Source organism: Neomonachus schauinslandi, chromosome 14 (assembly GCF_002201575.2).
Source record: "Neomonachus schauinslandi chromosome 14, ASM220157v2, whole genome shotgun sequence".
In the NCBI taxonomy this organism is placed as follows: domain Eukaryota; kingdom Metazoa; phylum Chordata; class Mammalia; order Carnivora; family Phocidae; genus Neomonachus; species Neomonachus schauinslandi.
The window spans coordinates 70,398,333-70,423,646 of record NC_058416.1 but is presented as its reverse complement, the minus strand read 5'-3'; the positions used below and the strand labels follow the sequence as shown (position 1 = coordinate 70,423,646).

General features: G+C 48.6%; 1 protein-coding gene across 3 annotated transcripts in view; it reads right to left on the bottom strand.

Moving 5' to 3' along the window:
- Positions 1–25,314, bottom strand: part of AP1B1 (adaptor related protein complex 1 subunit beta 1) — a 53,653-nt gene that overhangs the window by 17,243 nt on the left and 11,096 nt on the right. For all 3 annotated transcript variants that reach the window (XM_044920876.1, XM_021703414.1, XM_021703415.1), the window contains exons 2-11: positions 16,798–16,859; positions 13,668–13,773; positions 11,116–11,251; positions 10,120–10,365; positions 8,548–8,738; positions 7,517–7,738; positions 4,685–4,805; positions 4,092–4,187; positions 2,983–3,098; positions 2,455–2,620 (exon numbers count right to left, since the gene is read on the bottom strand). In XM_044920876.1, the coding sequence (XP_044776811.1) occupies positions 2,455–2,620; positions 2,983–3,098; positions 4,092–4,187; positions 4,685–4,805; positions 7,517–7,738; positions 8,548–8,738; positions 10,120–10,365; positions 11,116–11,251; positions 13,668–13,773; positions 16,798–16,834 (1,437 nt within the window). In that variant the 5' untranslated portion in view covers positions 16,835–16,859. The remainder of the gene's footprint in view (positions 1–2,454; positions 2,621–2,982; positions 3,099–4,091; positions 4,188–4,684; positions 4,806–7,516; positions 7,739–8,547; positions 8,739–10,119; positions 10,366–11,115; positions 11,252–13,667; positions 13,774–16,797; positions 16,860–25,314) is intronic.

Below are 25,314 nucleotides of genomic sequence, written 5' to 3'. Positions count from 1 at the left end.
CTGGACCGCTGCTGGAACTACCAGAGGGAAGGGAGTTAGGGGAGTCACTATGCTGTAAGGACATAGCCTGGAACCACTGACCCCACGTAGGCCTACTCCTGGGAGTCTTCCTAAAGGAGAAGCCACCCCAGGGAGACAGACACAGCCCTTATGCCACCATCTGGGCATCTTCACCCAAGCATGCTGGAAGAGAACACACTCCCAGAACTTACCCGCTACAGGAACCAGTAGGTCCCCTTTGCTGCCTGGACCAATTTACTTCTAAACCAATTCTGATCAACACCAATACTACCATTCATGAATGCTTATCATGGGCTGGGCGCACGTTAAGGACGTTGCACAAAGCATTCCATTTAACTCTCAGAGCAACAGGGTGAGGCAGAGTCTTAGTGTATAGCCACCAAGCCAGGAAGGGACGGAAGAGGGGTTTGGAGTCTGGAGTCTCCTATTCCAAGGCTCATGCTCTGACCCAACAGGTTACACTCCCCAGTTGGGCAGCAAAGATTTCTGCGCTTACAAACACATTTTAAAAGCCCTCTTGCAGGAGCAGACAGTGCCTGGTTCACAGAAAAGGGAATACAAATGAAAAGACGCTCAACCCTACTCAACAGAAATGCAAACAAAACCAACCAAGGTACACCTTGCTGTTCATCAGATTGGCAAAAACAGTTTGTGAATGTACTAGGTTGGCAAGGAGGTAAGGGGAGGGCTATGCCACCTCTGAGATTGGACTCTAAACCAGAACAGTCTCTACACCAAAGGGAATGTGGAACAGCTTCCCACGTCTCCAATGCACAGGCCCTTTCGCCAAAAAGAATTTATCTCACAATTTATCCCCCAGCTATACTCGCAGATGTGCCCTACATAGATTATTCATAGTAGTATTGATTAAAAGAGCAAACGACTGACACCTACATATCCATCAGGAGAGGCTGGTTAAATAAACATGGAACTATGCAGCCATAAAGAGTCCCATCAGTTAGTAATAGCACCTTCAGATACATTTTTAAGGGAAAAAGGCAAGGTGCTGTACAATTTGAATGTGTTTAGAGTGCTACCAGTAGTGTTTATTTTTAAGTAATCTCTACACTTAATGTTGGGCTCAAACTCACAGCCCCGAGATCAAAAGTCATACGTATAGCCACATGCTCTACCGACAGAGCCAGCCAGGCACCCCACAGTATGAGAGGTGGGGTGCCTGGGTCGCTCAGTGGGTTAAGCATCCCACTCTTGATCTCAGCTCAGGTCTTGATCTCAGGGTCATGAGTTCAAGCCCCACGTTGGGCTCCATGCTGCCTGTGGAGACTACTTAAAAAAAATAAATAAATAGAGACAACATATACACAGTGGATCCTCATTATCTGCAGAGCCTGTATTTTGAATTTGCGTATTTCCTAAAATGTACTTGTAACCCCAAAATCAATGTTTGGGGAGCTTTCATGATCTTTCACAATGAAGTGCAGAGCAGGGAAAAGTTCAAGTTGCCTGAGGTACACACTCCCAGCTGAGGTCAAGGAGGTGATGCTCTACCTTGTTGCTTCCGCTCTCATACCGTAAACGAATGTCCTTTTCACAATCTATTTACTTCCACATCTTTCACATTTTGCTTTTTGTTGGTGATTCACTGTTTAAAATGGCCCCCACCCCAAGGGTCATACTGAAGTGCTGTCTAGTGTTCTGAAGCATGAGGAGGCCGATGTGCCTTATGGAGAAAATATGTGTGTTAGAGAAGCTTTGTGCAGGCCTGAATTATAGCGCTGGTGGCCATGAGTTTAATGTGAATGAATCAACGATACATATTAAATGATGTGTCCCTAAACAGAAACACACAAAAAACAAGATTATGTATTGATTGACAAAAATGTTGTGATCAGAGGCTCAAAGGAACAATGGTCTAGTACTCGCTAATTCAGTGTTTGCAGTGACTTTATAGAACATAATTATCACAAATAATGAGAACCAACTATATACATGTATGTTTACTTGCACATAGGGCTGTGTATTCCTTACACTGTCTCTGGAAAGACAAGAAGAAACCAATAAATGACACTGATGATCTCCGTGAGCAGAACTGGGTCGCCAGGAGAGTGGTAGGAAGAAGACTTTTCACCATATGTCTGTTCATATTTTTTCAATTTTGAAGCAAGTCAATTATTACTTATCCAAAGATAAATATGAAATTAAAGCCCAAAATCTCTGCCTGCCTTCAGTGTCCAGCATCACAGACTGTCCCCACAGTCCCCTGTAGGTAACGCAGGGTGAGAGGAAAAGGGGCCACCCCTGTGAGCCCCACCTCACTTATCTGTCCACACCGTCAGTGCTGTATCACGAAGGGCTGGGCCCTCTCAGCCTTCTCACTGAGGGGAGGGTTTCAGGGTGGGATGGACTGCAGCGGTACCAAGCTGCCTGTCATGACCCACACCCTGGCCCAAGTCGCCCCACCTGATGGCTCACCTGGGTGCTCTCATCATGGAAGCCCTCCAGGAAGCTCTCCAGCAGCTCATCAGCATTGTCAATTCGCTCGGCGTACTCGCCTACAATCCAAATCATGGCAGCCCGGGCCTCAGGCTCATCCAGGGAGTCCAGGTTCTCACACAGTGTGGCGATCACGCTCTCATACCTAAGAGATGAGCACGTGGCCAGCATGTGAGCAATGAAGCAGCCCAGGCAACCCAGAGGAGGCCCAGCAGGGGCAGAGAGAGACAGGAAGCTGCCCCACAAGATCCTGAGAAGGCGGTGAGTAATGGGATTTGAGTTTATCTGTTACATTTAAATGCTTATTTAGTTTGGGGAGTGGAGGAGGGGTGACTCAGGAGAAGTAAGAAAAAACAATAGTTTTCTTTTGAGAATGCCACCTGTGGCAGAGAAGTCAGGAAGAAGGGAAAGGCTCCTTGTTGCATTTCCAATCCCCCCCCCCCCCGGCCATATGCCTGTCTCCAGCGGAGCCACATCACCCTCACACGGGGAGGGGTGGGCACATACTTGTTGGGGTACTTGCGGAAGATGTCCTTGATGACCACAATGGCTTCCTGGACCACGTAGTTGACCTTGGTCTGGATGAGATCAAGCAGCGTGCTCACACAGCGCTCTGCAGATTGCTGTGGGAAGAGGAATGTGGGCAAGGCCCTTGCACCCACTTCCAACAGAACCTCTGGTGATCACGCCTTGGCCAAGGGCTCAGTCATGTCTTGCCCCCTTCCTTGCCACAGAGGGAAAACAAGAGAACACTCTCCCCAGAAAACAAGCGGGAAAATGAATACAAAATGACAGCCTGAGGACGGCAGGGACCTAGAGAGACAGAATTAGACTGAGAAGACCAGTAGGGCTCCTGAGAGTGGGGCGGGTATCTGAAGTGCTTCCAGGCCAAGCCTCGAGGGCAGTGACTATGCTTCAGCCTGACACTGCCTCACTTCTACTTGTTTCCAAAATGGGCCCCTATGACCAAAAACAGAAAGTCTCTACCCCACCCCTTATTCCAATATGCTGCACTAATGCCCTTGTGGGAGAGATTCTCAGGATGCCATCATAAGCACCAAGGGGAAAATGCCTCAAGGGGCTGGGCTGGGGTGACCAGCTGTCCGAGGATCTCCCAGTCCCCAGTGGACTAACTTAAAGTCAGCTCAGTGGTCAAGTAACGTCACCATAGGCAGAGAACAGGAGGGATGAAATGCCAGGACACAGGGGCTGGGGAGCTTGGAGAAAAGGGCATATGGATAATCGAATCATGATTATTGCTAAAATGTTCAGCAGGCAAAGAACCCTGCTCCAAAACCCCATGAAGTGAAAGCTAAGTCTACCAGGGCCATCACCAGCTGGGGCTGCCCCACCATCTTAGCTAATGCTGCAGGAGAACCCATGGTTACGGATGGGTTTGTTTCATGTGCAAAAACTTGAAGGCCTAAAGGTGATCAGAGAGAGAGGAGGAGCCCAAGCAGATCTGCACAATGGGGGCCTTGGGGCCTCCAGTGGTGACCCTCAGGCCTTCCGGGACCAGGAGTAGCTGGCAGGTTCTGCTAGAATCAGACTGGTTTCCTGGTTTCAGCTTCCTTTCCCTTCCTCTCCCCCTACAGAGGACAGTCCCAGAGTCTCACCTCCACCTTGATGGCACAGCGCCCAATGGCTCGCACAGCCTTCCGTACAAAGTCCACATCCACCTCTGTTGCATACTCTTTCAACTCTGCCAGGACCTGTGGCCCAAACAGAGAAGATGGGGTTGGCGGGGCAGGGGGCGTGTGTGTGTGTGGGGGGCGGAATCTGCCAGAGTAACCAACATGCCTGGACAATGGGTATGCACAGACCCCTAGAAGGATGGGATTCTGCCTCCTGCTCGAAGAAGGGCCAAGGGAAGGACACAGCTATCAGGTGCCCCAAGAGGAAAGAAGGGAAGAACTAGTTGCTGGGATTGGACAACCCTTGTTTAGGCTGAGCTAGCTAACACAGCCACCTAACTACTACTTTTCAATGGATGGATAATAAGTAATAGTAGGGAGAACAAATGCTTTAATCACAAAAATATCAGTTAAGATTTGTTCAGTGCTTGCTTACAGAGCCCTGTGCTAAAGCACTCTTTGTGAGATGAACGGTTACCGGTGAGACCAGGCAGCCCGCTCAGACACCACAGTTTGGTGGTGGTGTTGCTGTCCAACACCAAAGCTCATGCCCCTGGCCACAGCCCTCTGCTGACCTGGGCGATGTTGGCCTGGGAGGCCAGGCGGATCATGATATCCAGCTTCTCCAGCTTCACATAGATGGGGTCATTGTATTTCACAAAGAAGACCTTCATTTCGTGCTTCAGGATCTCAGGCCTGGTGGCAAGACAGGATTGTCCAAAGAGCAACAAGCAAGGCAAAGCTCTGTGAGAAAACCCCTTCCATGTTTACTGGGGCTTTTCTGGGGTCTAAGGTAGATCCTGACATCCGTGAAGGCAGTCTCTGCCACAGCTGCACGTTCCTGGGAGAGGGTCCACTGACTGGCCTGCGCCCAGGTTCTGACTGGCCATTGTATGTCCAACCATATCCCAGGACGGGAAGAGGGAATATGAGCAAGAGAGAGTTCATATTCGAGAGGTAGCAGGCAGCAGGTGACGGGCATGGGAATCAGACCTCCATGCCAATCCCAGCTTGTGACCTCAAGCCTCTGCTTCCTCACTCATGAAATCAGAATGACACCATGTAGGAAGTGTTACCACTGCAGGCCTCAGTCTCCAGTCTTAGAAAGGCCTGGTGTCTGGGAACTCTGTTTTGGGGAGTGTTCCACTGTTCCCTAAATAATAAAGGTGGCTAACTATGCCTAGACTGTTTGTATAAACCATATGATTTATGCTGAGTATCTGCCTTCCTTCTGGGAGTCTGAGATTTTGGTAGGTGACTATGTGATCAGCCCCCAGTAAAAACCCAGGGTGCTGAGTCTCCAATAGGCATCCCTGGGCAGAAAAATTACACACATGCTGTTGGATCTTGCTGCTGGGAGACGAATGTGCTCTGTGTGACCCCCTTCATGGGAAGGAAGGAACATAAGGAAGTCTGTACATGGATTCCTCCAGACTCCGCCTGTGTATCCTTGCTATGTCCATACTAAATCTAAGCCGTGAAAACAACTATATGCTGACTCCCACGAGTCCTTCTAGTGAGTCTCTGAACGTGGGGGTCGTCCCAGGGACCCTGACAGACGCCTACATCACAGCGCTGTTGTGAGAGTTAGATGGGAAGCATCTAGCATGATCGATGCCTGCCTCAGAGAAGGCACCTGCTATGGGGGAGCTGTCAGTCACCAGTGTTGCTGCTCCTCCCTCAAGTGGTACCACCCACCTCGTTTCTCTTAGATGAGGAAACCTGAAGGTGGAAGGACTCGCACCAGGTCACACATCTAGTGCTAATAAGGGTGTAATCGAGAGTCACCACCCTCAACTCCTATTTCTCTGCCCTTTCCAGAACTGAAGAAAGGAAGGGAAAAAAATGAGGACAGCCGGTGAGTAGGGGAGAAGACACAGCAGAGAGAAAGGAGGGACCCTACCCAGGCAGTACTCAGTGCTGCTGTGCAAGCTGCAGGGAGGTCCTGGCAAAGCAAGGAGCCTTTGTCGTGCCTGGTGGGGGAGACAGGGTCCCAAGCTGGGGCAGTGGACATGGTTTCTGCAATCAGGACCTGGCAAAAGCTGCCCGACCACATGGGGACTGGACCAGATGGTGCCTGGGCAACATGGTCAACTTCTTAAGAGATTTGCCATGTTAAATATAGCACAGGGAGCCCTTCATGCTGATAGGGATCTACAGGTCACTACACCTTGCTAAATCCCACACCGAAATGAATCCCTAGTCTCATGGCTTTGTTTAGGCACTCAAAAAGCTTTCCCAAATTTGCCTCCCAAACCTTCACAACTGCTACGAGTCCACTGATATCTCTGAGTCCCCAAGAGTGTCCTAAGAACCAGAATGATGCTACAAGGACGGGAAGAAGTGCTATCTTCCACGAAAAAATGTCTACAAGAGGCCCTTACTCTGTGCCCAGCAAAGGGGCTGCTGTAATACATGGACGCTCATGAGCTAGTTGCTGAGTGAGCCATTTGACCAAATAGGCTGGGAGGAGAACTCCAGAGACCAGCCCCATTGTTTTCTGGAATGTTTCAGAGAACTCCTCCTATTCTGGGCCCTTCAGACCGGCACTGCTGTTTTTCAGCTCTCCCCATCCTGGGTATCAGGTACCTTCTCTTAGGAGCAGTGGCTTCCAGCTGTGGCTGTTCCCATGGGGCCAACAGAAATGGGCTTCTTCCTTTTTTTTTTTTGAAGCAGGCTCTATGCCCAGTGTAGAGCCCAATGCAGGGCTTGAACTCACGACCCTGAGATCAAGACCTGAGCTGAGATCAAGAGTCAGATGCTTAACTGACTGAGCCCCCCGCTCAGGCACCGCCGGATATGGGCATCTGATCTGAGTGACTCTCGCATACCCCTCCTCAGGCCCAAGGCCAATGCAAAGTCCACAGTACCTCACCACTCTGGGGTCCTCCAAACTCAGAGAATTTGGCTAATGCTATATAGACTCTGTCCCCAGCAAAAATACACACACAGAATCTTACACACTGTTTCAGGAGGGTTCTGTGGACTGTGGAGCCATCCACTGTTTGTGGTTAAGAAGCATCACGCTGGTTTTGACCTGATCTGCTACCTCATTAGGCTAAGCCAGGGTTTCTCACCCTCAGCACTACTGACAGTTTGAGCTGGATGGTTCTCTGGGGGTGGGGCTGTCCTGCACACTGTAGGATGCTGAGCAGCATCCTTGGCCTCTGCCTATTAGGTGCCAGTGGCACCCCCTGAAGTCTGACAACCAAAAATGTGTCCAGACATTTCCAAATGTTCTCTGGGGGACAAAGCTGCCTGTGGCTAAGACTCCTGGGTTCAGCTACTGAGGCTTCCTACACAGCAACAGGTCAGTTTCCCTTTAGTGTCCTGTTCCCAGGAGGAGACATCCCTCCTCCCCGCTGCCCCCAGGCACACACCCTGCACACATGCGGCAGTCCGGGTACCTTTTCTGTACGATGAGGTTGATGTTGCGCAGGGCCACGTACTGCAGCTCAGGCTCCGCTGACAGCAGCGTGACCAGGGGCGGGGCCAGCTTCTTCAGCAGCGTGCCGTAGTAGTCCAGGTCCTTGGACAACATCTCCATGAACTTCATCAACACCTTCACAGCAGACAGCACCACAGCAGAGTTGGCGTGGGAGAGCCTGGGGGTGACCCGCTCACAGATGCTGGGGTCCATTCCAAGGGGGGCAAACAGGAGAGACAGACAAGGGCAACACCCTGGTTTTAGTTATTGAGAGAGCATGTTTCCTGCTTCTGGTGCTTGTTAACTGACCCCAATAGGTTAAAACCACTCTGAGTCTCAGTTTCCTCGTCTAGAAAACGGAGATGATGGGGACATCTTCCCAGGGTTGCTGAGGGCTTACATGAGTCAATGCACGTAAAGCCCCAAGCATCATGCACGATAGTTAATAAATACTGGGGAAGTGTCAAGCCCCTCCCTTCCCCCACCCCGTGGCAAGGGCATTCAAAAGGGGCAAGATATCATGTTGGTTACGACCAAAGGTCAGGGGAGACCCAGCCGGGTGACCTGCATGACTTCATCCACCTTCTTAGCCACAGTGTTTCCTTACCTGTAAAATGTGGACAATGACGGGGCAGCTTTCACAGAGGTGCTTCAAGGAGCATCTAATGCATAGGAAGCACTCGGCAGAGCCCCAGCCACCCAGAAAGATCCAATGAATGGTGACTGGTGCTATCCACCTCCTTTACTCAGCCCAAGGTGACCGGGGTCTCTGTCAACAACCAGATGCTTGGAGCATTACATGCTTTACGTGCGCTGGCTTCTGTTCTGTCTGTACCATGCTGAGCAGGGAGCTGACTGCCTGGCTCTGGGCTCCCTTGAGATGTGTCTGAGGATGGTCTGTGGGGCAAGGCCCTGGCAAGGGCCCAGCAGAGGTCTGAGGCCCAGCTCATGGTTGGAGCCCTGAAAGGACCAGGTCCCACTGGGCTGGCAAGCAAAGAGCAGCCTGCTCACCTCTGGGCCTCCCGGTCATCCTTGGGTGTATAGTTGGCCAGGCAGTCCAGGATGAAGATCTGGCCCCACTCGGTGCACTCGTTCAGGGCTGTCAGCAGCTTATTAATGGACTGCGGGTTCAGATCAAGCAGGTTGCTGCTGGGGTGAGACTCAGCGATCTCTGAGAGGGCAGCCACTGCGTTTGCCACCACCTGGTTGAGAGGGTGGAAGGGGCAGAGGCTGGGGGCGTTGCTCGGGCCAAGGGACATTGGGGCTAATCATGCTGGCAGGTCAGAGGTTGAATATCCTGAAAGGAACAGGACCCGATGGACAGGGTCGGCAGCATGGAGACCCACTCCGAGCACTCACTCTACTGACTCCCCTGTGAGCCAGAATGAACGTTAAGTGCCCCCACCAGTGAAAAAAAAGAGGGAAAATAAAAGAAAGATCCAGCTCTAAATGCCTGGCAACAGAAAACATTCCTAGCTACCTAACAAACAGCCCATGCCTACCAGCTACAACAGCTCACTTAGGGGAGTGTCAAGTGTGCTTCTTGGAGCTAGAAGATTCTTGCAGAGCTCCTCAGGGCTCCTAGTAACAGATGGGGGCTGGAATCCAGAGGGGTTGCCACGTTAAGCACTGGGCTCTCAAACCATTTCTACCAGAGCAGCTATTTTTATGTGTGTTCTGCAGGGTTTTCACCTTTTCCGTGTAACAGACAGTGCTCCAATGGCCAATCCTGTACTGGCCACTCAGGGTCCATGTGTGATCAGTGTTTCCATAGGACAGAGGGGAAAGGCTGGGCTGAAGGGTCTGTGCATTTCACTTTATTTATTTATTAAGATTTTATTTATTTATTCATGAGAGAGACATGCAGAGGCAGAGGGAGAAGCAGGCTCCCGCTGAGCAGGGAGCCCGATGTGGGACTCGATCCCAGGACCCCAGGATCATGACCTGAGCCGAAGGCAGATGCTTAACCATCTGAGCCACCCAGGCACCCAGTGTGAATTTCACTTTAAATAGGGCCTGGTGAACTGCCCTCCAAACTGCTGCCACACCCCCGTCCTCCCAGCCACATCCTGGTGCCCTGCTTTCCAGGCTATGCTACATCAAGGGTGACCCTCTGCAACCCTGCAACCCCAGAGATGTGAGGAAAGGGAAAAGAACCCACATTCAGAGCTCACTGATGATCTCAGTGAGAAGACAGTGACAATGACAGTGACTGGAACGGGAAGGAGCACACTAGTTTTGGTTGCATGCCCACTGTTACCTTCACAGCTTAAGCCTCACAGCACTCCTGCCAGCCACGGAGAGTTAGATCCATCTTACTGATGAAGAAAAGAGGACTCTGGAAGGTTAGGCAGACTGCCCAAGGTCATACAGCTCATGTGAGAAAGGGCGCAGAGAAGGGAATCCAGGTCTAACTTCCTCCAAAGATGGTGCCTGAACCACTGCAGGCACGAGAACAATTAGCCTACCCAGCAAGGCTCTGACTTCTAGGAACCGGGGAGTGCCTGGTGGAGGATGAAGCCAAAGTGTTCCCAAGCAACCCAGGAGGTAGTGGAAGTGGCATGGTGGGTGGCAACAGCTTACCATGGGGTTCGAGTCAGAGATGAGGTCTTTCAGGGTGTCCAGGAAACCCTGGTCCTCTACCAGCTGGGCATTGATGTCGTGGAGCTTGGCTACACACACAGCTGCTGTTTTGCGCACGTATGGGTCCTCGTCCTTCAGGCACTTCCGGAGTGGCTCACACAGGTACTCTGTGATCTTGTCAACGCGGATGCAGCCCATGGTCCGCACAGCCAGAGCCCGGATCAGGGGATTAGGATCCTCACAATCCTGAGGGGAACCAGCCATTGGCCGGGGGTAGGGGCAGGCTCGGCAACATCAGACACTGCTGTGGGATCTCCCACCAACTGTGGCCAACAGCACTAAAAGTAAGTGCCATGTATGGGCATTTAGCATTTGCCAGATGCTGTGCTGAGGCTTTGTGTATGGTTGACTCTGATTCTCACAGCAAGCATACAATACTGTTCCCGTTTTACAGGTGAAGCAGCCGAGGCTCGCAGGAAGACTGGGAGCTCACCCAGTCACAGAGCAGAGCCATGATTCAAACCCACATCCATCCAGCACCATAACCCACAGAATCCCTCATATGCCTGCATCTGAGCATTGCGGGGCGAGGGGAGCTAGGAAGGTTCTAAAGGTACACAGAACTGACACTTCAAGTCTCTGTTTGCTTCTTAATCTAGATGGAAAACACAAAAAGGGGCAAAGTCTAGAAGGAGAACAGAGAAGCTCTCAGATGCTTGCTGAATCCTGCCCTGGCAAAGGATGTAGGACAATGGTGCATCCCAGGGGGACATGGGGGTCAATATAGGCCTTAGGCTACCTCACACAGAATGAGTTAGGGTCTATAGCAACTTATTTTCTGAGAAAGTGGGAGCCCTCTGCTGGAGGACTAGGAGGCCCTCAGGCTGGAAAGGAGACTGAGTGTTTTTACTCAGGGCCATAGTGTCCCACCCCGAGACGGAGGGAAGATGGAGCAGTGAACATCTATGCCCTTCTTCCCACCAAGCTCCTACTCACCTTCACAAAGGTGTTGACAGCCATGATGGCCATGTCGGGCTGACTCTTGGCATAGTTCATCAAATACAAGTACACCAGCTTCTTCAGCTCCAGGTTGTCTGTCTGCATACAGTTCACCACGTCAGGAAAGAGGGCACTGGAAAGTCAAAATGGCATGAGTCTAGGTAAGGCTGAAGAAAGGAAAATTTTTCAGAGAGCTAATGGGGGGTTTGGGGTGGGGGCGCAGAGACAGTGGATGGGAGAGAAAGAAAAAATAACAGGACTTCCTAGTAAAAGGGAGGACATCAGCTATGCTCTGTTACCATGAACACTTATGGGTAGCACTGGAACCCAAAAGGTGACTTGAAAAGCAAAGTCCTCTGTTCTTTTCACAAAGTTCATTCATATACTAGCTCTATAACCCATTAGGCCTGGCTCAAACCCAGCTCTGCCTCCTGCTAACTGTATGAAATTGGGAAAATTCCTTCATCCCCCACCCCATGTCTCAGTTTGCTCACCTGCAGGAAAGGTGCAACAAAACCCCATTACACAGGGCCCTTGTGATAATTAAAGAAGACAACATATTTCAGGTATCTGGTCCTTGACATCTAAGAGGTGCAGAATAAATGAAAACAACTATTTTCCTTCCCTGATACTTAACGTCGCCCCCTTATATTTGGGCTGCTGGTTCCAGAAGGCTGTAGGGAAGCAGGGATGGGCCATGCTGCTTTCACGAGGTGAAAACTAGCCCAGCATGTACAGAGCATGCGCTATATGTTGGGCTTGGCACTAAGGGCTTTATATACGTGATCTCAATTAACAGCCCCAAGAAGGCAGTGTGTTATCCCCATTTTACAGAAGACAATACTGAGGCTCATAAATGTCAAATAACCTGCCTGAGGAGCCAGGTCTGGCTCTAAAACCTGTGCTCATGACTGCTGTTATTCTGGGTGGAACCCTTCCCAACACGGAACCCCAGAGTCCCAGAGTCCCAAACCCCTTGAGATGCGAAATATGCTTCGAGGTCAATTTTCTCTCTCTGGAATCATTGCCTCCCCTCTTAAGTCTTGTGACTTAGTGGCCGAGGACATGGTAGACTTAAGAGGTCAAAGTAAGCTCCCTAGGCTCCCTTAGGAAGGAACCCAGTTGATGCTGACATTGATGCATCACCTTGGAAGATGAAGAACCAGGAAGAAAGAGGGGGGTGGAGAGGAGGAACCACTGATGGGCCCGTCACATCAGCACAACAAGTTCACTTGAGACAGAAGAACAAAGATGCTTCCTCTGTGAGGAGGTGACAGCAGTGTTCTAGTTGAAGGGGAGAGTGGCTCTGTCCTGGAAGGATGTGACTTGGAAGGAGGTCCAGTTCTCCAGCAGACGCCCAATCCTTTTGCCACTCTTGTCTATAGCAGGTCTCTCTGTAGAACTGTTTCTACTGTGGCGCTGTCAGGAGGTCCCTTGCTGAGGTGGCAAGAGGATAGGACAATCCGTGGAGAAGTCTGGAGAAGTGTGATCCTGACATGCGGTCCGGATGAGGAACTGCTCCACATCAGCACCCAGGCCTGTGAGGCACGGAGCTGGGCAGCATAAGGGCACAGAGGAGAGGGTATGGGTGGAAACGCCCTGGATTTGGATTTCAGAAGGGCTGGGCTTGAGTCCTAGTTCTGCTATTAACCATGGGACTGCTAGGCAGTCACTATACCCCTTCTTTATCTGGTTTCCTTGGCAGGAAACACACCATTACCTACAATATGGGAATTGTAAGTATCTGAAGGTTTTCTGCACACTCTCAAATACTGTGCAACTGTTAGGTTGTTGCAGAATCTGGTCCCTGTCCTCGAGGACTTTATGACATAGTGGGCAGGTAAACACAAGTACACATAAGAAAAAGACAGTCTAGAATTAGTGCCGGGTGACAGGAACACAGAGCAAATGCTGCACATTCAGGCCAGTGCGCTGGAGTGACGAGGGAGGGCAACAGGGAGACCTTGAATGGGTTGTTGATGGGAAACAAGCTGGTAAATGGAAAAGAGACATTCTACACAGGGGAAAAGCATGAGCAAAGGTGAGGCAGCAATGCTACATATGGCCTGCTCTGGAAATCAGATGCAAACCAGAGGCTGCAAAGTGGCGACAAATCTGATGAACCCCATCTGCAGGCACGTGTTAGTGTCACTGCAGTGTTTGTTTGTTTAGTATCATCTGGCAATCTAAACAAATAAGGAAATTTAAAATGAAAAATCTAGATTTCTTATTCTTTTAAAAAGCCAGGCCTGCCCACGCTGGGTTCATTTTCCCCAGCTGGCAGCAATCCTCTGGAATTTCTGCAGGGTCCCTGCCACATCCACTTCATGGCTTGTTACCTTTTTGACTTTGCCCACCTCCCTCACCGCGCTGCCGCCCGACCCCGGTAGCATCGGACCCAGGACCCCTCTGTACCTGAAACCTTCTGTTTGGAAAGGGGGTTCATGAAGGGAGCCACGGGTCCCCAGAGATACCGTCAAGGAGCCATCTGAACTAGACCCGAGCTATGGAGCCCCGCTCTAGCTGCCACCCGGCCTACGCCTGCACACCTGACATCTTTGCCCACGGTCATTGACGCAATCACTTTCTTTACCGCCTCCTTCTTCTTCTCCTTCTTGTCACTGCTGAGCTCTGCCTTCAGCTCGAAGATCTCCCCTAAAAAAGGAGGCAGGCATGAGTGATCCACCCCCACCCTGCCAGGGGGCCACTCCCAGTCCCCAAATTCCAAAAGAATGGGAGGCAAGAGGCAGGTAAGAGGCTCTGTGCTGCCAGCGGAGGGCAGCTTTAGGACCTTGGCCTCAGTGACAGAGGTGGCAGAGAGGGACAACTCTGAGGAGGGCAGTATGGAGGCTGTGCTGGACTGAGCAGAGGGAACTGTGGAAGCTACAAAGGTTCTGAGGGAGACAAGAAGTGTGAGGACAGGTCCTGCGCAGCCAGACAGTTAAAAACATTCAGAGGAAAGCAAAATTCTCCTCAGCTACCACCCTCACCCAAAGCCCTCAAGGCGGTGTGTGATGGAATCTGGGACTGAAGTTCTGAAAGGAGAGGGCAGGATTTGCTCGATTCCCACACTTGGCTTTTCCTGTTTTCCTAGAACCTCCAGTTAAAACAGCTTACTCAGGGTTTCATTTCCTGAGCCACAATTGGTTGCTCAGCTCTGAAAATGGGAATTCAGCTGCCCCATGAGGGCTCGAGCGCATAATATGCTTTTCTTAAGAACTTGATGATCTGGAAAAAACAAATGAGGAAATAGGGTTGTTCAGGGCCCAGATAACCCCAATGACAGGTTACAAAGGCAGACTTTGGAATCAGCCAGGCCTCCTGCCCTCAAAACAGCAGTCACCAGGATTTCCTGAGCCTTTCTCTCAGGCAGGCACCACACTTTTCCCCATTTCTCATTTCATCCTCATGACAACACTGCGTTTCCCCCCATTGTATGGATGAGCAAATGGAGGCTGTGACTTGCCCAAGAACACACCGCTAGTAGCAGGTAGGGCCAAGATTCAAAATCGCATCTGCCAGCTCCAAAGCCCATATGCTCGGGCCAACCAAGGATATCACTTTGCTTCTCTGAACCTGTTTCCTTGTCTAATCTCTCTATTTTGACTGGGGCAGTGGATTCTCTCATTTAACACTCAGATGTAAAATGCTCTTCTCAGTGCCTGGCACTCAGTGGCCTGCATTAAAGGTGACTGCTATTGTTATTTGCCATGTGACCCTTGGCTTGGATTCCTCTTGGAAGAGTCCTGAGCTTCCCTCTCAAGTTACTTGGGGGTGGGAATAAAGCCAAAGACTGTCATGTGGGGGGAAGTTCTGAAGAAGTTCTAGATGGATTTACAGTGAGAAAAAGAAAACTTGCAGGTTTTTATCATGACTGAACAATGTGGTGCTTGGGAAAGAACTTAGATGACAGACAGCAAACAAAGTTAATTAAGAACAATCACACAGTAGAGCCCAGGGCAAGGCCACACTGAGGATATTGCTCAACAGAGCCAGGAGGAATCTGCAGACCTTGCAGTTCAGACGCTTGACTTCTGTAGGACTGGAGGGACACATGCCCTTCCCCTGCAAGAGACTGAGGGGGCCCTGTCTCCCTGCTGCGGGATCTAACAGACCATGATGACTTTGACCCTGGGTCCTGCTGCAGGGCTGTCCCAGCTTTGCTCAAAGCGTTTGGTCAGATTTAATACAACTGGCCGTCAATTGATGGATCTAGGCCTGAGTCACTTCAGTTCTAAGAAAGCTGATGAGGTGAACTTCGGATCTGCCTGTTGCCAAAACGTCTCTTTCCTCTAATGGGCCCCAAATCCAATCAGTCACCAAGCCTACCTCCTCAATCGCATACAAAGCATCTGATTCTCTCTACCCACAATGCTACACCCCAGCCCACCCCCTCCCCCAGCTCAGCTACTATCATCTCTCATGGCAGCTGTGGTACTGGTCCCCCTGCCTCCCCAAATCTTCACCCCTTCAATTCTTTACTAGAAACTGCCTTGGACCTTCTCTTGCTTAAGACCATCACTGATGTCTGGTTTGGACCCAGGCATCCCTCTAGAGACTCAAAAGATAACCCACAAAAACCCCACCACTGATACTCCAATACACTTAGCACTAGGTTCACCCCCTCTGGCCCTGCACACCTCTCCAACTATCCTTCCATCACACTCTTCAGTAACTTGTGCCCAGGTGCTTTCCTTCCCCTGAGCAGAGCAAGTGCTCTGCTCTGCGCCCTCCCACCTCTTCCCCGTTTTAACTAGCTAGCTCTACCCAAGGTTCTCCCACAGCCCCCTGCACTTCCCTTACCACAGCACCTACCACCTTTAGTGTGATTACTATTTAATAGACTGTCTTCTCTGCTTAACTGCAAGCGAAGCCAGGTCAGAGACTCCAATCTGCCTCCACGGCACAGGGAGGGGGCTCAGGAAAAACTGGCTAGAACAATAAAGAAGGGCTCAGTAAGGGACAGACTGCAGGTTCTGGCTCAGCTGCCTCAACAACAGACTCTTTTCATCTGGTCAGCAGGCATGTGTCAATCTCACTTGGAAGGAAGGAGGGAAGAAGGAAGGGCCGGTCAGAAAGATGTTTACAGGGTTAAAGCACATTCATCAGCCACTACAACCACCTCTGTTTCCCAGAAAGCAGAAACAACCACAATACCCTACAACATAAGACTAGCTTAGCAAATTTCAGTGCAGCAACTAAGCAGACCAACACTGAGTAGTTAGAACTGTGGGGAAATGTTTAAGATAATGTGAAATGAAAAACAGGATATAAATTCTGACTCTGACCACGTAAAACATGTGCCCGTGGATAAAAGACCAGACACACACACACACACACGTTTCACTGTGGGGTTACTGATAGGATTATGTGTTTTCTTTCCTCCAGGAAAAAACATGTTTAATAATGTTAGGCCATTCGGAATAAAAGGGGGCTTTTTTCCCCCTCCATTTGGAGCTAATGCTCTTCCCTTCCTGAGTTCTAAGAGAAGTGGTCAATTTCTTATACCATCAACACTTCAATGTTCTGCATCCACAAGGTTAAAGATGCTCTGGGTAATTCCCACCACTCGCTCCCAGGTCTCCACCCCCGCCCCCAAACCCCACGCTGCCAGGGAGAAGGCAGAAGGGTGGAGCAGGGAAAGGGTAGGACAAGACCCCACGATGAAACAAACAGTACCTTTCTTGGTCGTGGTGAAATACTTTGAGTCAGTCATTTTGGTCCCTTATCTGTGCCAGACTCTGTAAGACAGAAGAGAGGGGTGACTTTCTGTTGTGTCCGCTCCATTTTCAGTTACGGAGCACAGGAGGAGGGCAGGATAGAGCACACCTGTGGTATGGGAAGACAGCTTCTTATCTCTCTACGGGGTAAATGAGCTATTAGATAAAAGCTGATCAGATTTTGGAAGGTAACTCTGAGGGATCTACCAAATTTTTGAATGTGTATATCCTTTGACCTAGCAGTTCTACTTCTAGGACTTCTAGGACTCTCCCACAGAAATACTTGCACAGATGTAAGGGTTTTCCTACAGCAATGTCCATAACAATACATCACTGGAAATAACCTAAATGCCCATCAATGAGGGAATGGCTAATGGGGTGGCTCAGTCCGTTGAGTGTCTGCCTTCGGCTCAGGTCATGATCCCAGCGTCCTGGGATGGACTCCTGCATTGGGCTCTCTGCTCAGCGGGGAGCCTGCTCCTCCCTCTCCCTCTGCCACTCCCCGTGCTTGTGCTTTCTCTGTCAAGTGTATAAAATCTTAAAAAAAAAAAAAAAAGGGGATGCCTGGGTGGCTCAGTGGGTTAAGCAGCTGCCTTTGGCCCAGGTCATGACCCCAGGGTCCTGGGATCAAGTCCCACATCGGGCTCCTTGCTCAGCAGGGAGCCTGCTTCTCCCTCTCTCCCCCTCTGCTTGTGCTATGTCAAATAAATAAAATGTTAAAAAAAAAAGAAGGGAATGACTAAATACTCCGAGAAGTCCACAGATTAAAAAGCACTTAGTTAGGGGCGCCTGGGTGGCTCAGTTGTTAAGCGTCTGCCTTCGGCTCAGGTCATGATCCCAGAGTCCTGGGATCGAGCCCCACATCGGGCTCCCTGCTCCGCGGGGAAGCCTGCTTCTCCCCTCCTTCTCCCCCTGGCTTGTGTTCCCTCTCTCGCTATGTCTCTCTCTGTCAAATAAATAAATAAAATCTTAAAAAAAAAAAAAAACACTTAGTTATAGCTACCCCTTCGTGTGCTCACTCCACCCAACACTGTTTTAAGTGCTTCCTGCAAGTTAACTCATTAAAACCTCATCACAGCCTTAAGGAGGTATTCCTGTTACCCCATATAGTCAAATGAGCTTGGAAAATGCCAAATTTGAAAAGCTAGGGAGGTTTCTTCTCTCCCCAACTTTTCCGAACTTCTCTAACGGTGATATGTGCTATTCAACTCTAGAGAAGGCTAGAATCTGTATACTGTAGACTCTACAGCATTCCCCAAATCTAACTGGCCAGTTTCCTTAAAGCATCTCTCAGGACATCTACCAATGCAAAAGTCACAGTGTGAAGTGCTGTTCTAAGGCAATAAAACAAAGAAAGTACCAAGGCCCCCTCATTCATTCAATATTTACGAAGTATCTACTATGTACCTTCAAGAGTTCCTCTTAAAAGATGAAAGATTAAAGAAGCTACACAGGCTCCAAGTACCCTGGATACATGGCAGAGGCTCCCGGGGTTGTTTACTGAGTCCCTATTACAGCCAGGGGTTCTTAATACATTATCCCATTTAATCCTACCAATAAGGTAGCTGGTTTTAACCCTATTTGACAGATGAGGAAACTGAGGCTCAGGGTTGTTAAGTAACTTGCCCAAGGTCACATGACGTATAAATGGTTAGACTGGGAGACCATGTGAGGTCTGCTTGACCTCAGCAGCTGTATTCTATCAATGAAGGAATTCTGCTTCTCCCATCTGAAAGGGAGGACGGAGCCCTGACAGTGGCTAAGGACTCAGTTCAAAAACCCTAAGACTTTCGATGACAACTGTCCAATCCTACCTGTAGTCTCACATGGTACAGAAAACCACACAATCCAAAAAAACAGACATCTGAATGGAAAAAACTCACTCACTTTGTCCCTTCTGTTGCCTCCGTGGAAGAGACTGAAACAAAGAACCCATCGAGGGCACTTGTGATGAGCACTGGGTGTTATATGTAAGTGATGAATCATTAAATTCTACTCCTGAAACCAATATTACACTGTATGTTAACTAACTAGAATTTAAATAAAACCTTGAAACTAATTAATTAAAAAAACCCACAGAACCTATTAACATCGTCTTTCAATGCATTACTATGTGGGAGCAAGATGGAGGTTACTGGTGGGATGGAGGTGAGAGGTCAAGGATCATTTCAAAAGTCTCTGGAAACAAAGCTGACATGGCTCCTCTCCAGCCCAACTGAATTCTCCAGACTAAGCTGGTATTCACAGCAGGATGGCAACGAGGCTGTTCCCCAACTGAGACACCCAATAGATTTTGTCTTAGTGATCAATGGAAAACAAGTATGTACTGTCTTGGGGGCTGCCTTAAATCCTTTGTGGATCCCTTTGGAATAAAGGCTTCGCTGACAAAACAGTACAAAGGAAAAAACACAATTCTAGTTTCCTTTGCTTTGCAAGGTTGAAAAGGGATGATGGCACTTTTCTGTGGGAGGTGCAGGAAAAAGCCAAAGAGACTGCTGTGTCTGATGCTGGCAGACCCACAGTAGGGATTCTAACTTGCAGGTCCTGGCAGCAGGAGTCAGGGCTGTGGACAGATCCACAAAGGGAGAACCCACGTCAGCCTGGTCCATGGCTCTGTCCATCCTCCCCCTTCAGAACTGGCTCAGGGTTCTGCACATGGCCAGTGTTGAGTTGATAGTTTTTAAAAGAAATGAAAAGGGGCCAATGAGCATCCCAGGGAGCCTTGGCTTGCTGACAGCTCTGTTATGTAACTCTTTAGCATTTGTCTCCTAAAGGAGTTTACTTACAGTGAAAATCATTTTCTTTGGAGCACACATAAAGCCATTTTCTCAGAGAAATCTCACCAACCTAGAGGTTCTTTCTGGAGTGCTTCGAATGAGCAGCTCAACAAGATAATAGGATGTCTGCCACACAACAAAGGGCTGTATGACTTTAGAAGTCACAGGCATGAAAGCACAACCGGCAGAGCTATCCAAAATAGAAGTATCCCATTTCTCAAAGTTTAGTCTAAGAAGAGGGATCAATGAAGGCAAAAGGGGCTAAAAATTTTAGACCAAAAGAATCACAGTAACATATAAACCCCTCCATTGTTAAATCTAGAAGGAAATCAAAGTGAACAAAACCCCAAAACTACTCTAGATGTCTAACTTCAGTGCTGCCCAGAGATTCTTCCTTCTCCAATAGAGGAGGCTGTAGGGGGCTTTCTCCTCATCTGCAGGCACAACACAACATCTGGGGCCCTAGGTTCCCAGAACACAACCTCCTAGGGACAGATTTGTGTTGTATGCAACTGCCCAGGTGGAAGAAAGGGTGAGAAGCTTCTTTTGGGGGGATTAAAAAAAGCAACAGAGCTGCAGGGTCAGCTAATTAGACCACCACAGTTGCTAATACCCCTATAGCGTTAAGCTTTGATGACACACTTCCTTTTACAGGTGCTAAGCAACTACTCACAACTTAAACTGCTACCCAGTGTGAGTGCTGGCTGCTGCTTTTCTCTGCAATATCTATTTCGCATATCTCTCTGCAGAGGGCCCAATGGGACTGATGATGCAGAAATCGTATCCCTCTGAAGTTGTTTCACGTACAGGAAATTAAAGTGGAGGAGGAAGGGGAAGTAGTGAGAAGTGAAAACGCTTTTGCAAAGGCACCCAGAGCACAGATTTTTAAAAACCTCATTTCACTGTGGAAGATCAACTGCCCCTGGCTGATCTGCTACGGGTGGCTATCTCCTGTGTCCTTTCTCTGCAGTTACCTCTTAGATGTCAGTGCAAGGGATGTTTCATTCTCTCTACAGGAATGGAAAAAACCCTACAGTTCAGTCTAAAGGATCAGACTTGTGGATGCCACAGGGAAGACGGGTGCTTTCCCTGGCACTACTCAGCCATTGCCATACACTGCATGCCTCCTAATGGAGGCCAAAGGGGCTAAGACCTTGTTTGATGGATCTGTGTACATGAGCCACAACTGAAAGCAGCCAGCCAATTCAGGCAAGAAAAAGCTTAGGGTTTGGATTCTATCTTTGGAAGTGACAGGATGCACATTAAAAAGCAATAATTAGGGGGCACCTGGGTGGCTCAGTTGGTTGAGCGACTGCCTTCGGCTCAGGTCATGATCCTGGAGTCCCAGGATCGAGTCCCGCATCGGGCTCCCTGCTCGGCAGGGAGTCTGCTTCTCCCTCTGACCCTCCCCCCTCTCATGTGCTCTCTCTCTCTCAAATAAATAAAATCTTAAAAAATAAATAAATAAATAAATAAATAAATAAATAAATAAAAAGCAATAATCAGGGGGAATTTTTGGTTTGGAAACTGCTCTGGCCAGTGTGATGAGTCACTTTTGCTAAGGAGAAAGCATTCTGGGCTGGGATACCCTTCACTTTCAGCATTCACTGGCTAAGGAATGCCTGGAGGGGAGGGAAAGTCAAAATTAAAGAGGGGCACACCTGGAAGGACTGGTTTTGTCTTTGAAGAGCCACTGATGCTGTCCTTACCTTAAATCTACCTTCCCACTTTGATCCTATAATCCCAGGACCAGTCCCTATTAATCTTACTTAAAAAAAAAAAAAATCCTACTGACGCTCCTGCTTTCCCCTGCCACCAGACTTAAAGCAAAAAAACTGAATAATAGGGCACCTGGGTGGCTCAGGTGGTTAAGCGACTGCCTTCGGCTCAGGTCATGATCCTGGAGTCCCAGGATTGAGCCCCACATTGGGCTTCTGGCTCAGTGGGGAGCCTGCTTCTCCCTCTGACCCTCTCCTCTCCCCTCTCATGCTCTCTCTAATAAATAAACAAAATCTTAAAAAAAAAAAAAAAGAAACTGAGTAATAAAGCCTGAAACAGTAGTTTTAGGTGTTCTAGAATTATAAAGAACTCTCTGATGTGAATCAGTGACACACTGGCTAGGACAAAGACGTAATGTAATCTAAGAGTGGAAAAATGAGGTCCTAGGAAGAAAATGGAAGGGGGAAAAAACTAAGCCTGTGTGGCTTAGTGGTTTAGGCATCTGCCTTCGGCTCGGGTCGTGGTCCCGGGGTCCTGGGATCTAGCCCCACATCAGGCTCCCTGCTCCACGGGACCCTGGGATCATGACCTGAGCTGAAGACAGACGCTTAACCAACTGAGCCACCCAGGTGCCCCAAATATTGAATTTTTTAAAAAAATAAAATAAAACCCAATGCTGAAGAAGAAAAATGGAAAACTGTATACTCTAGAGGAAACAAAGCCTTTCTGAGTATGACATTAAATCAAGTCTTTAAAAATCTGTGAGTTTGATTATATAAAAATTAAGTTTTCCTGCATGGCCAAATACATAATAAGAAAGACATATGATAGACACACATACAAATTTCCATCACATCTCAGACAAAAGCCTATTTTCCTTCATACATAAAAAGTATCTAAAAATAGGAGAATGGCAAAGGATGTAGTGCATTCACAGAAAATTAAGAACAATGGTTTAAGCTTACTTATAAGAGAAACTGATACTACAATGAAATACCATCCATCAGCTACTGGACTGGTAAAGACCCAAAAGTCTGATGACATTCCATGTTGGTGCTGATGTGGGAAAATAGATACCCTTAAACGATGCTAGTAAGAGTCTAAATTGCTACAACCTCTACACCAATTTAGCAACAGCTATCAAAATTGCAAAGGTGCTGACCCTTTGACCCAGCAAGTTTGCTTCTAGGAATTTCTTCTTCTTCTTCTTTTTTTTTTAAGATTTTATTTATCTGAGAGAGAGAGAGAGAAAACACATGAGCGGAGGGAGGGACAGAGAGAGAATCTGAAGCCGACTCCATGCTGACTGTGGAGCCCGACGCCCATGATCTGAGCCTTCGGCTCAGATCATGATCCCGGGGTCCTGGGATCGAGCCCCGCATCGGGCTCCCTGCTCCACGGGAAGCCTGCTTCTCCCTCTCCCACTCCCCCTGCTTGTGTTCCCTCTCTCGCTGTGTCTCTCTCTGTTAAATAAATAAATAAAATATTAAAAAAAAAAAAAGATCATGACCTAAGCTGAACTGACTGAGCCACTCAGAAGCCCCTAGGAATTTACTCTATATGTGCAAAAGCTATGTACATACAGTTATTTATGTAGCATCCTTTGTAATAACAAACTATTGTAAACACCTTAAATGTCCTTCCATAGAGGGCTTATTTAAAAATTATGGCACGATAGGGGCGCCTGGGTGGCTCAGTTGGTTAAGCGACTGCCTTCGGCTCAGGTCATGATCCTGGAGTCCCGGGATCGAGTCCCGCATCGGGCTCCCTGCTCAGCAGGGAGTCTGCTTCTCCCTCTGACCCTCCCCCCTCTCATGTACTCTCTCTCTCTCATTCTCTCTCTCTCAAATACATAAAATCTTTAAAAAAATAAATAAAAAATAAAAAAATAAAAATTATGGCACGACAGGGGCACCTGGCTGGCTTAGTCAGTACAGCATGTGACTCTTGATCTCTGGGTCATGAGTTCGAGCCCCACATTGAGTACAGAGATTACTTATTAAAAAAAAAAAAAAAAGAATTAGGGATGCCTGGGTGGCTCAGTTGGTTGAGCATCCAACTCTTGCTTTCGGCTCAGGTTGTGATCTCAGGGTCATGAGATCAAGCCCATCAGATTCTGCAGTCAGTGCAGAATGTGCTTGTCCCTTTCCCTCTGCTCCTGCCCATCCCCCCCCACAGCTGCACGTGCTCTCTCTTTCAAATAAATAAAATCTTAAAAAAAAATTTTAAAAAGAAGAAAAGATAATCTTTTCCTCCAGAAAAGCCAGATTGCTAAAGGATGGGGTGAGAGACTCACCTCTCATCACTCACCAGCTTATGTCTTAGGAATTTTATATCCTGTGCATGTAGCCCCTCTTTCAAATATAATACAGTTTAGAAAACAATGCGGCGTCTATCCAAAACACTGTTCCCAGCCCCATGCTTATCCTCAGTCTCAGCTCAAACACTGCTGCCTTATAGGAGCCTTCTCCAGACCCAGAGGGGCAGAGGCCTCTCCGACATTTGACTCAGTCATATCGTGGACTTCTCCACATCCCTCCTCACGACTCTAATTTGGGATCTGTCCTATTTAATGCTGTCAACCCAGTGACTGGCACAATGCCTGGCACATTCCAGGAGCTCACCAAATGTTTGCTGACAAAATGAATGAAAAGACAGGTTCCCAGAGAAGCTACAAAACCAGGGGCCTATAACAGATCAAGGTAAGAGGACTCCCTGATGAGACCAGTGAGTGACGATGGGGCAGACCAGGGACATAAACCTTTGTGGTTAACTTTCAACAAACATGGCAAGGCTGGTCCAATGCCAAGATAGCTGCCAGGAAATCTAGCTTTGCTACCAACAGCTATATGACCCAGGGCAAATCCCTCCATCTCTGGGCCTTACTTTTTCTAACTGTCAAATAAGAGAATTCAACCAGATCAATGGCTTTCCAAGCCCCTTCTCGCTTTTAAACTGTTTAAAACAAAAATAGAATTGCTCTGTTTGACATAAGAGTGGGGGACTTAGAGCCTAGCTCATTCCACTATGCCCAACTCCCCCTCTTCACCAGGGGCCCTTCAGACAACCCACAGTTCCACAGGACAACAGTTCCAGTCTATTAAATGAAAAACTCCCACATCTCACATTCTAGGATTCTCTGCTAAAGATGAGAAATCCATTTCCTCACCAATGAGTGTTCTTCCAGTGTATCAAACAAGAGGAAATGGAGCATGATCATTCTCTGAGCATGACAAAAGACATTTCCAAGGGACAAGAGAAAACAAATTCAGAATGCAGCCAGGGCTACCAAACCTTATTAGGTCTTCAGTAGGAAGGAAAACAGTAACAAGCCAAACAATTCCCCCAAATGGCCTGCCAGGAGCCAAGGAAAGGACTTTTCTAGTCTCAGGCCAGTGATTCATGCCACAGCAACCCATGCTCAGCACTCGGATGAGAGGCATAATGTCGGTGGCGCTAGCACAGTGCACTGCATACCACCGGCACTCGGTGAATTAACAAGGGAGACAATCAGTATTGTGAGATCAGCCAGAGAAGCAGCTTTAGGAAAGGGAAAGGGGAAGGAGATATTTGGTAAGGTCTGATCCAGCTGTCAAGACTCATCTCTGAATTCAAGGATATCTGGGCAGGGAAAAATGAGCCCTAAAAGTCTATGTTGGTGGCTTCCATCTTCAGTGCCATTTAAAACTGTCACTGTTGGGCACCTGGGTGGCTCAGTCGGTTAAGCGTCTGCCTTTGGCTCAGGTCATGATCTCAGGGTCCTGGGATCGAACCCTGCATGGGGCTCTCTGCTTAGTGGAGAGTCTGCTTCTCCCTCTCCTTCTGCCTATCCCCCTGCTCGTGCCCTCGCACTCTCAGATAAATAAATTCTTAAAATAAAAAATAATAAAACTGTCACTGTTAAACCCTTGCCTGATGAAGAGCTGTTCAGAAACCTGCTCCAGGCACGTTAGCTCAAGGACAGTTAAGAATAAGCTGGG